Genomic DNA, 12,012 nt, shown 5'->3' on the forward strand with positions numbered 1-12,012 from the left:
GGGGGGGAGGAGAGAGAGAAGAGGGGAATAATACTCAGAGGAAAAGTGTTCAACTACAGTGTGTAAAGCCTGCTGTTCCTACCTGAGTCGCCGCCTGGGGTCTGAGGGAGTCCCCGCCCGCCTGGCCGTGCCATAGTCCGGCATCATCCCATAGTCCAGGTCTTCGTAGCCAATGCTGCGCTGGTCGTCCTCCAGCCCATACGGTTCTGGGTGAAAGCGGTTCAGGTCCACGTTGCTCCCCCCTACCCGCACCTGTGGCTGGGGACCATAGATATCCTGACGGCTGGGGGCCCGGTAGCCATCCATGGTGGGACGATAACGTTCATCGATACGGGTCACACGGGACAGGCTGCCATAGCTGTGGTCGCTGCCAGGGTAGCCGTCCTCATAGGGGCGACCGTAGCCATCTGAATAGTGATAGTTGCGGGGGAGCGTGGCAGTACCAGGCTGGCTCATGTAGCTGCCAGGCCCCCCATTACCATTTTTACGGAAGTTTCTGTCCACTGTCTGGATGTAGTTATTGGAGACAGGAGAACCCTCCACAGGTAACCCATCTGGCCCAACGGGGACTTGCTGTACTGTCCGCGTGGTCACAGTCTTCACCACCTTCTTCACCTGAAGAGATGGGGAGAAGGATATGCTCTCAGATCACAAATGCAAGGGCTGTTGATGTCCCCTAATCATCCAAACCCCCTGCTGTCTCAGGCCTGAACTCCCCCAGCTCTGCTTGTGCCCCTCCATCTTGACCAGTAGCCCTCATCCCCAGCTTCAGTTAACAGTGCTACAGAAACATGTAGGATAGAGAGTTTAGTGTACAGGCCATCTCACCAACCCCGGGGGAGGGCAGGCCAGATCAACACTACTGAAGACAAGACAGTCCCCTTTCTTTTACTGTCCCTCACCATGGTCTCTGTGCGCCGGGTGGTCCCATCATCAGATGTCTCCACTGAGACAACCGACATGGCACCCTCTGGGTCCTCCTCCATGGTATACGTCTCCTCCACAATCTGGCCTGGGTCCTGCATCCTGGGGATCGTGCTGTAGAGGAGGTGGCTGCGGTCCTGGGATGAGGGAAGAGCACACCAAGTCAGCCCAGATTGTGAACAGTGCCAGATCCCACCCACAGGAGACAGCATTTCCACGACCTTAGCTCTCTATCTGTACCATCTAGGCAAGGATGCACCGAGCCATCTCCTGGCTAGAGCAGCATTTCCAAAACAGTGGGTCCCAACCCACCAGTGGGTTGGGGGAAGGATCTAGGTGGGTCACCTGTCATTGCCCCCCCCCACCCTCACAGGCCCCAGATGCTCCCCCGACCCAATTCTCACTGTGCTAGGCTGGCACAGTAGGCAGTAGCATCTGGGGAGCAGCAGCCTGGCAGCAATGGTGGCCAGACCAGGGGGTGGGAAGCCAAGCAGGGTGCTCTCTTCAGCTTGAAGCAGGAGGAAGACAGATTGCATGGTCCCCTTGTTGGGAGGGAGATCGGTGTCATTTGGGAGGTGGTGCATAAAGGAAATAAGAGGATCTCAGAGCCCGGAGGACTGTTCTGTGTTTCCTGTTGGATCCTGTCTTCCATTCTCATTTAAAGGAGTGATAACTGAAACTACCTGGGTGTAGCAGGAGCCCTTTATTAGAGTTTTCTACCCACACCACAGTGGGGAGGATCTCCCCCCCACACACACTTTAAATGGAAACCACTAGCTACAAGAGGAGACTGGCCCTATGCTGACACTGCCCCTCACTTATGAGGTTGCCTGCAGAGCCCAGTTCTCCACCACACAGGCCAAGCCCCATCCCTCCAGCTTCTACTACAGGGCATATGCCCTAGCAGTGAAATGGGAGGAGTGCCCAAGATGAAGGGATTTGTGGTAGGGCTTTCTGCCGAAAGCCAGAAAACATCTACCCAAAGGAGAGAGGCTTCCCTGGCATCACTGTTGCTTGCTGGTGGCTGCAGAGAATGCACTATGGCACAGATAAGGGTGGGGAAGCCTTGCCAGCAACACCTAAGAAGATGGGTCCCTTCCACAAGGAAGAAAAACCAGCCACTGTGCCCCTGAACTCAGGCCTTGCCCCCAACAAGAGATCCCAGCTCCTCCCAGAAGTCCTTTACCGGTGGTCCGTTGAGTTTCAGATCTGGAAATTTCTGCCTCTCCAAGTCAGCATCGCCCAGGAAACGGCCGTTCTGAAACAAGCCACATCAGCTCATTATAATGCTTCCTAGTCCATCGCCTAGGATGCATCGTCCTGTTGCCTCCAAGCAAGAAAGGCCAGGCCTCATGCCCTTGGGATTAGTGCCCCACTCCACCTTGTAAGGACAGTACTGACAGCCTCACACCCTAGTCTCAGTTCCAGACTCAGCAGCATCCAATTCCAGTGCCCCAGAGGTTAGCAGCAGGTAGAGGTGGTAAAGAGCAGCCAGGGCGATTCCATGCCCTGAGATCTCAATCTCTTAGGTGAAGGGCATGGTGCTGCAGAGATTGTGCTACACAGCCAAGCAGGAGACCGATGCTATTCCCCAGTGCAGTCTGGGGAGTCCCCAGGAGGGGTTAAAAAGCAGCTATTTCTAGTGCTCCACCCTCCAGACATCCCAGTGCTCCACATGGTGGGCCAGACTCTTCAGAACTCCATGTACCTCCTACCAGAAGGGCTAAGGCCCCCTTCTGGGTACACACACCCCAACTCCATCAGAGAGAGAGAGAGAGAGACAGACACACACACAAGACATTTCACATCTTCTTTTGATGTGGAAGCCACAGGCCACCAGATGAGACATACCAGCATTTCAGGGAAATTAGAGGGAACAGCGTGGAGAGTCAAAAGCAGACCACAGAGCGTAATGGCTTTTCACTGCCTATAATATTCATATACGTTCACTTCTCCTCCCACTTACAGCCCAGAGAACTGTTCTCCTCCCCCACCCCGCCACTTTGAAGAATAAAAATCCACTTGTCTAACTCCAATGTGGCCTGGGAAGTTTCTCAGTAGCACCAAGAAAAGGAGTTGTGGCACCTTAGAGACTAACCAATTTATTTGAGCATGAGCTTTCGTGAGCTACAGCTCACTTCATCGGATGCATACCGTGGAAACGGCAGTATAATGTCTACTGCAGTTTCCACGGTATGCATCCGATGAAGTGAGCTGTAGCTCACGAAAGCTCATGCTCAAATAAATTGGTTAGTCTCTAAGGTGCCACAAGTACTCCTTTTCTTTTTGCAAAGACAGACTAACACGGCTGTTACTCTGAAACCTGTCAGTAGCACCAGTATCCTCAGCTAGACAACCAAACCCTCTGTGCATTGCCAGTGCAGCTGTCCTCTAGCCCTTTAAAACAGGGCACAGAAGGTCTTGACTTCTACCCCTTAACAAAACCCCAACAGTACAGAGCGTAAGATAGCCACAAGAAGAGAAAGGAGATCAAGCCAGATAAACTGCCTGCTGCAGTGTAAGTTAAGAGCCCTGGAGACTCAGGCAGACTCTTCCCTCATCCCCTCCTGGCACTTGGCCTGTCCCATCTGACTACTCAGTGTTTAAAGGTGCTAGCCTGGGACTTCAGAGTAGGGTATTGAACCCAGGTCTCTGCCACACTACACTTGCGGGAGCCTGGGAAAGTAATTTGATCTTTTTGTCTCAGTTCCCAATCTGGAGCTATGGGGATAACAGCAGCTCTGCCTGCCACACCAAACACTAGGGGGTGAATAAGTACATTGAAGATTATGAGGTACTCAGATACCGAGACCGTGGGGGCCACAAATACAACATGGCCTCTAGATTGGTGCAGCAGCAGATTTCTTTTTTTCCCGGGGGGGGGGGGGGGAGTGGCACTTAGCTAGAGCCCAGAGTGCCACTCAAAGCCACCTGTGAGAGTTCCTGGGCTCTGCCTGCCACGTCCCCAGGGTGGGCACTTTGTACAACAGGCGTCACGTCATCAGGTTATAGAGGGTACCAGGCAAGCACCCCAGAAGAGCAGAGACGCCAGTACCTCTGGCCTCACAACTAGTTATAGGGCTTCTGGGGCAAGGGAGCCAGAGGCCCCTGGTTTTCTGGGCAGGGCTGCATCTGTCATGGAGTCCCAATCCACAAGTCTACAGCACTATGGAGGCTGGCCCATGCAGCTGTTCCCCAGCACACTAATCCTACACTCAGATGTATGGAGGGACCTCTGTGCATCAGTGAGAGGTCAAGCAATGCCACCTCACGCCCCCAGACCTGCAGTTCATCTGATAAGTTCTTACAGCAGTTACTCAAATCTATTAGGTGCAGAGACAGCTCCTCTGTGAGCCAGTTGGGAGGGGGCAGGGCAACTCTGATAGGAGCCAGACTGCCAAATACTCCTCCCGCGTCCACCACAGTTCATGCAGGAGCAGCCAAAAGGGCTCTGCCGAGCCCACCTCTCCCCCAAGGGGGTTTTACCTGATGCCGGCGGGTGAGGGTGCCGTTGGCCATCGTCTGGCTGGCATCCTGCGGGGAGACCCGGACGCGCTCCAGCTGCGCCGAGACGTGGCGCCGCTCCTCCTCCAGCGCCCGGGTCAGCTTCTCAAACTGTGCCTCCTGCTCCTTGACGGAGGCCAGGATGCTGGCAGTTGACTCCACTTCCGAGTCGTCCATGGTGACGAGGGCCCCACACAGGGGGTGGGGAGGAGGGAGGGTGTAGGGCACGGGGCGTGTGAGAAAACCAGCGTCAGACGGGTTGGAGGGGAAGAAAGAGGGGAAGGAGCCCCTCACTTCACGACATACAGTTGAGGGAAGGAAGGAGAGAAGAGATCAGAGGAGACAGATGAAATATCAATCCCAAGGCCAGGTTCTCTCAGCACTCAAAGAAAGAGCAAGTGTCAATTCTGCCACCCTTCCCATGGGACAATAGCAGTGGCTGGCCAGGGCAACTGTCCTGCCATACATGGCAGTAGTGTCACCTCTACTACAGGAAACCCTGATCTGTGCTCTCAGCAGCTCCCGCCTTCAAGTCTAGGAATTAGACTTTTCAGTCTCCCTTCTCACAAAGGCCTCACCAGGGTAGGATCTGTACAGGCAAGGCAGTTCTATACCCCCTTGCCCCAGTGCAGTCTTGCCAGAGCCAATCTTCTCTCATCTGAAAGGATCCCCTGATGGATAGGAAGGGAGCCAACCCTGACCAGGAGAGAAGCATGAGTAAGTAGCCCAGAGGGAAATCTCGAAAGCCAGTAGTGCTTAAAACACTCCCATTTTATTTGAGGGGCATCTAACACTCCCCTCTCACGACCTGGTGGAAGGAAGGGTGAGTGAGACAGTCATAGGACAGGTGGTGATAAGTCTGGCTGGAAGGGAGAGAGGAATCATAGGCTCCTTCACCAGCTCCAGGTGAGAAGAGGCCCTCTAGGGAGGTGTTTTGACTAGAGTTTTGGTGGGTATCTGTTCTGGTAAGGGGAGAGGCTTCTTGCCACCCCATTCATTGATGGAGGCAGAGTGCTGCAGTTTAGAGGATTACCTACTTGACCTGTGAGACCCAACCCAGTCCATGCTAATTCAGTCCAGAGTTTCAAACCCCATTAGACACTGCTCCCCTAATGGGTCCCTGCCCCATGAGGAACATTCAGCTTCCACATTAACTTTATGAATCTCAAACCAGTGAGGCCTATGACAGTCAGACAACCTGTGAGGAACATCTGTGACCCTAAGTCCTAAAGGGGCAGGAGTCGCACTGCCCTCTGACCCACCTTCTGTATTTGCAGAGAATTACATTACATATAGTGAAAAAAGGAAGAAATCAAAGAGTTTAATTAAATATTTAAATAGTTTTCCATACACACCTGTAAGGAAGGAAGGTCGGATTTGATTGGCTAAGGCACAGCACAGCCAGGTCTAGATGCAAAAAATCATGGGAGAAGCAGCCCAGCCACCACCAGTGAGGAAGCAGGAGGTAAGAGAGCTGTAGAGACAGTCAGGGAAAACCAGAGTGAACGTAACGCAGGGAGGGAGGCAACAGACGGCAGGCTAGAACTGAACAGTAGTGAAGGGGATTATGGGAGGGACATGGAATTGCTCAACGTGACCTCAAGTACCATTTCCAACCCCTTCTGCAAGGGATGGGGATGGTCATGGGAGACGAGAATGCCTCTCATCAGTGGGGGCTCCTCGGGGTCAGCTGTACACATCTTGTGCAGCATCCAACACAGCAGATCTTTACTTCCTGCTGCAAACTGGTGATAACCAAACCTGCCCCAGTGCTGCCTACCCGATTCCAAAGGTTGCTGGTCCCCACTACTTCATACAGTCATCCAGATGCATTCCCACTAGTTTACCAGGACAAGGTAGCCTTTCACTGGCACCCTCAGCACCCACTCTCCTGAGAAACCTACACTGATGTAGAGGGGTGGGCCCCTCCTTCACCCATCTCAGACCACATCCCAGCATGTCTGCTAAGATATTTTAGCAACAGATACAGCCATGACAGGGCTAGTCTGGCCTCTGCACCAGCTGCCTTGGCTCACTTTCCCACTCTCCCCAGCAAGACACCAGTGTGTGGAGAGTGGGCTGTGCACCAAAGTTACAAGGAAGACATAGGCACTGTTTGAAAAACAGACACAGGGTGCAGGGACAGGAAGTCTGTGCTGTATTTCTTCCCCTCCAAAGCATGCCCTGCCCCATTCTTGCTGATGTCCCCCAGCCCACTGCACCCTGCTATTCCAACCCTGGGCTCCACCTATGCCCCTCAAATCTAATATACAGCAAACCCAGTTACTCCAACGCACGGATCTCTAAAGCAGAGGCCTTCCAGTCATTTTACTTGTAACAGTAAAACCAAACCAGGCTTGCCCCTTTTAGCAGGTCTTATTCCTTCATTGTCCAAGACCTCTTCAGACATACAATAGCCTTCTTGGCTTCAGTTCTTATCAGGCACTACAGCACAGAGAGGACTTTGAGCCCAGCAAGAGATTTTCAATTTGCTTTGGAGACAGTCTGAACTGCATTTTAACATCTGGTGGCCTCCGCCCTGTAATCTTCCTTCACCAATAAAAAAAATCCAGTTCTACTGCTGGGCACATACGAAGCATGAGCAGAAGAGACCGTGATAGGCACGCACACACCTATCCCCACCAGCACGTGCCTCTTCTCCCAACGCACAAATCAATTTGCTTTATCTTCCAGCACCATGGTTCTGGGGTGAGAAAGAAGGAAGTCTGTTCAGAGAGAAGTGATTGCAGGCTGCCTGCTAACCCCAAATGGTTGGTGAGAGTGACTTTCTACTGCCAGTCTAAGCAAGGGTGAGGGCTGGGCCCCAGGCTGCCCATGGGCTCCAGCATTTATGGGGTACTGGGGCACAGGGGAGGAGGACACAGACTTGTAGTTAGAGAGACTGCAAGCCAAAACTTTGAGACAGGGCAGCACTGCTGACTTGACAGACAGAAACCTCCTCCCCCTTCACTATCTATTAGCCAGTGAAACACAGACAACCAGCTCCTTCTCCAAGGATTGAGCATAAATCACACCCCTTGGGTCTCATCAGCAAAGGGGCTTCTGAAAGCCATTGCCAGAACCTTTGGCCTATTTTTCTCCAATGTTAGTTTTCAGAGCAGAATTTTGCCCTGTGCTCCACCCTGGAGAAAAGCCACCCCCTCCCCAAAGACTTTTTTTTTTTTTATGGTGTCTGCCTCCCAATCCTAGCAGAGTCCTTATTAGACAGCTACTCTTGTCTCTTCATAGCACATTTGTGGTAACAGCTCCCAATCCTCTCCCCCTTGGTATCAGCTGCCCTGTTAGCCATGTGGAATAGGTAGTTTTCAAAGCAGAGAGAAGAGGATGAGCCTAGGACTTGGGAGCCCTGCGTTCGAGTCCCTACTCTGCCACAGACTTCCTGTACGGACCCTGGTGAGTCATTTATCTGTATTGTACAGGAGGGAATTGAGGCAGAGAGCAGCTAATAGCTCCATCCTGCCTCACAGAGATGTTGCAAGGATAAGTATTTAAAAGAGATTGTGAGGTGCTCATAATACTATGGTAAGAGGTACCTAAAGATATTGCAACCTTCTGCCTAGCTGCCAGCTTAGGCCCAACTGAATGGGCATCTGTTGTCACTGGCACGGATCTGCACAAGAGAATACTTAGCAAGCCCATGCCCTTTGGGAATCTGGTTTTAACAGGTGTATTTATTTAGCCAGTTCTTTAGTTCCTAACTTAATGCAATGAACAGAATGGTTAGGAGTATGATGTACAAGATATGGGAATGTAGCAGTAATGATGCAGTTTCCTTCCTGTCTCCTTCACATTAGAGGCTGCGAGACACAAAGAGAAGGGGCAAGAATTCAGTTCCTTGCCCACTGTGTCCTTATTCCTGTGCTATACCCAGTCATGTTGGGCTTCTCCAAGACTCAGCCAGGCACCCTTCTGACCAAAATTACAATCCCAGTGTTTTCCACACAAGAGAAAAGGGACAGACGTGCCATTACATGAAGGGAAAGGGCTATGACACCCTGAAATCTATGCTCCCATCTCCCCTCAGGGGAAGGACCAGCACTGTAGAGAGATCAGTGTTCCCAGTCAGCCAGAGAGCACTTAACAAGATGGTGCCTTTGCTTCCCTCTACCCACGGTAGAACAAGTCTGTGTGAGCAGCACTCCAGACCAAGCAGACACCCACATGTCAGTCTGGTTCACTTGTTCAGGCTCTGCCTTGAGGACCAAACTGCATCAAATACTCAAGTCCACCAGATCAGGCCTGTCAAGTATCCATGACTAATGGATACAAACAGCCCCACGCTGGCACAAGTACTCCCCAATCAGAAAAAAGGTACAATCTTCCTCCAGAGGAGTGTGTGTAACATGGAACCTTGGCAAACCAAGCGTTCGTGGTTATTACCCCTTTATCACAGTTGCACCTTGGAGTCCTGTTGTGCTAGGTGCTGTATATATGCCGAGTTGTATAAGCCCTTCAGGTCAAGAGCTATCTAAAAAAGGCAAGACAAAGGGCAGGGAGGTGAAACAGGCAAAGCAACATGTGCAAGGCTTCCCAGCAGGTCAGTGGGAGAGCTGGGGAAAAGACCCTCCTGAGTCCCATGCTAAGGCTTAGCCACTAGAGAATATTGCTTCTTTTGATGTCTCCTTCTGTATAGGCTTCAAAGATCTAGGTTTTCATTAGCACTAAGCAGTAGCAGTTCTAGAATAGATTACATGCAGAACACCTTAATGCCAGACACCATTCACGCCACAGTATAGCAGCATCCTACCATATTCAGCACTCAGAGGTTGAAATTTTCAGACAGATGCCCTTAAACTTTGTTTGCATGCAAGGCTGAAGCAGCTCCTTCAGCCTTACGTCTCTCCCACTTTTCAAACACCAAGAACACCCCACTCACCCTTCCCCACACCCACTCTCCAATACCCCTCGAGTGTATCTGAAGAGAGCAGTTTTCTGAGATGCACCCATGAATAGTAGTACCTCATTACCCTTAATTCATACAGTGAAGCAGCACCTCATGCAGTCTCTCCAATGGCTGCTAGTCTACACTGGGAACTCTCTCCCAACACTTCTTTTTTTTAAACAAACAAAAACAAACACAAACCACCCACCCCACCTCCACAAGGGGCGCGGCTCCCAGGGCTGGGGCACTGTCTATACTGGTGCTTTATGGCACTGAAACTTGCTGCACTCAGGGGTGTGTTTTTTCACACCCCTGAGCAAGAAAGTTGCAACACTATAAATTGCCAGTGTAGACAAGCCCTCAGCATCTGATGATAGTATGAAGACTTGGTCCTAATCTTCAAAGCAGTAGCAAAATCAAGCCTCAGCTCCATTGGACCAAATTTTGATCTATGAACCACTGACAGCTGTGCTCTTCCACAAAGATGTGGATGTGGATCACAAAGCATGGAAGAGCTATGGGGTCGAACTAACTTCCCGAGGAAACCAGGCAAACCCAGACTGAGTATTTTTAGGAAATGCAGCAAAACCTTCCTCTTCCACAGCCTTGTGATCCCCTAAAAATGGCTTATGACACACTTGGACCCAAAACAAAACATTTACCTGGAAACACGTCAGCCTTAAAACAAAAAACAAAAAACAACCAACCACGCACATCCCCCCCCCCGACACACTACCCCTCGCCCCCAAGGTACATCTCCACAATGGTTTATTTTGCACAGGTAGCAAGAATCTTCGGATTTATAAATGCAAACTGAGTAAGATAAGGGCTTAGCATCTTTCAGGGCTAACATCAAGACCCCCTCTGCTCCATATATAATCCCTACTGAGAAGCTAAACACTGAGACTATATCTTCACTACCAATGTTGAAGTGCAGTGCTTTAATGCAGCTGCGTAGTCGCGGCACCAGCGCTAGGAGAGAGCTCTCCCAGTGTGTGGGTGTGGGGGGGGGGGCGGGGTGTGAAGCAAGCCACCCCCATGAGGGGAGCAGCTCTCAGCACTGTCTACACTGCCACTTTACAGCGCTGAAACTTTCTTGCTCAGGGGTGTGAAAAACACCCCTAAGAGATGCAAGTTTCAGTACTGTAAAGTGCCAGTGTAGACACGGCCTGAGTACTTTAGAGCAGAGTTTCTCAAATGCCACTACCAGGGGCTTTTATTGTGGCCAAAGCCTCTCCCCTGGAGCCATAAATGCCAGAGAAGTAGGCAGCTGGGTGGAAGTTCCCCACCTTCCCGGGTTCAGTGAGTCTTGGGCTTCAGCCCTGGGGTGGTGGGCAGCAGGCTCCATCCCCCTGCTGCCTCCTATACATACCTCTGCTGCCTCCCTACCCACCGCCCCATCCAGAACTTAATTTGTCCCCCATCTTCCCAGAATTGAGTAAGTCTGCTGTGAAAACTGATACGTTTATATCACTTTTAACAACAGACTTAGTAGCTAGCAAGTCTTTTTTAAAAAAAAAAAAAAAGCGCAACAGGAACAACATGCAAAGCACCTTAATTGTGTTTCTATTCAGTTTTGGTCCAGTAAAGAATAGACACAAGTATACATTATTTTTATTGAGTCTGCAAAAAAACCAAAACCCTACATAAATGAGTTACAATTTGAGCATGTATGTGGGCATATTTGTTTTTCCTAGAGTTAAGTATTTTACGAAAAATTGTCAGAGCAGCCACCAGCAAGAGTTGGTGGCTGAAATTTGAGGCCACCAAAAAAAATTGTGACAAAAAACAGTTATTCACCTTCTCGTAACTGTTGTCGTTAGAGAGGTGTTGTTCATGTCCATTCCAATCAGGTGCACATGTGTACAGTAGCCAGAAGATTTTTCCCTAGCAACAACTGTAGGGTCGGTCTGGGCACCCCCTGGAGTCGTGTCTTCATGGCATCCAGTATAGAGCCCTGCCGACCCCGCACAGTTACGAGAAGGTGAGTAAGAGTTTTCTGTTCGAGTGCTTGTCCATGTCAATTCCAACCAGATGACTCACAAGCCCAAGTTCAGGAGGTGGGGACAGAATCTTCCACTGATTGGAGCACTGCTCGTCAGAAGGCCACATGTCTCTGGCCTGCTGGGTAATGGTATAGTGCATGGTAAAGGTGTGGATGGAGGACCACCACATCGCTGCTCTGCAGATTTCCTGAGTAGGGATCTGGGCCAGGAAGGCTGTTGACGAAGCCTGCGCCCTGGTGGAGTGTGGTGATCGGGGGTGTGGGAACCCCTGCAAGGTTGGATCACGTTCTGCATACACGAGTGCTACAGGAGGAGATGCGTTGTGAGGACACAGGTAGGCCCTTCATTCTGTTTGCCACTGCCACAAAAAGCTGGACTGATTTTCTAAATGGCTTTGTTCTTTCGATGTAGAAAGGTAGCGCTTCGCGAACTTCTAGTGAGTGAAGCCTCTGCTCCCTGCCACTAGAATATGGATTAGGGTAGAATACCAGGAGAAAGATGTCCTGGTTGATGTGAAATTGCAAAATAACCTTCAGGAAGAAAGCAGGATGGGGCCTGAGCTGAACCTTGTCCTTACAGAACACGGTGTAAGGAGGCTCTGATGTTAGGGACCTGAGCTCAGACACTGTCCTGGCTGAGGTTATTGCTACCAGGAACGCCACCTTGTAAGAGGTA

At 50.9% G+C, this 12,012-nt stretch overlaps 1 protein-coding gene across 13 annotated transcripts in view; it reads right to left on the reverse strand.

Moving 5' to 3' along the window:
* CTNND1 (catenin delta 1) overlaps positions 1-12,012 on the reverse strand; it is a 58,504-nt gene that overhangs the window by 23,079 nt on the left and 23,413 nt on the right. For 9 of the 13 annotated variants that reach the window (XM_048855069.2, XM_048855071.2, XM_048855067.2 and 6 more), the window contains 5 exons: positions 5,784-5,902; positions 4,411-4,721; positions 2,111-2,182; positions 903-1,061; positions 83-615 (listed from right to left, as the gene is read on the reverse strand). In XM_048855069.2, the coding sequence (XP_048711026.2) occupies positions 83-615; positions 903-1,061; positions 2,111-2,182; positions 4,411-4,605 (959 nt within the window). In that variant the 5' untranslated portion in view covers positions 4,606-4,721; positions 5,784-5,902. The remainder of the gene's footprint in view (positions 1-82; positions 616-902; positions 1,062-2,110; positions 2,183-4,410; positions 4,722-5,783; positions 5,903-12,012) is intronic. The other 4 variants (XM_048855064.2, XM_048855063.2, XM_048855073.2 and 1 more) reach the window with 2 other exon arrangements.

This window comes from Caretta caretta, chromosome 6 (genome assembly GCF_965140235.1).
Source record: "Caretta caretta isolate rCarCar2 chromosome 6, rCarCar1.hap1, whole genome shotgun sequence".
Taxonomy (NCBI): Eukaryota; Metazoa; Chordata; order Testudines; family Cheloniidae; genus Caretta; species Caretta caretta.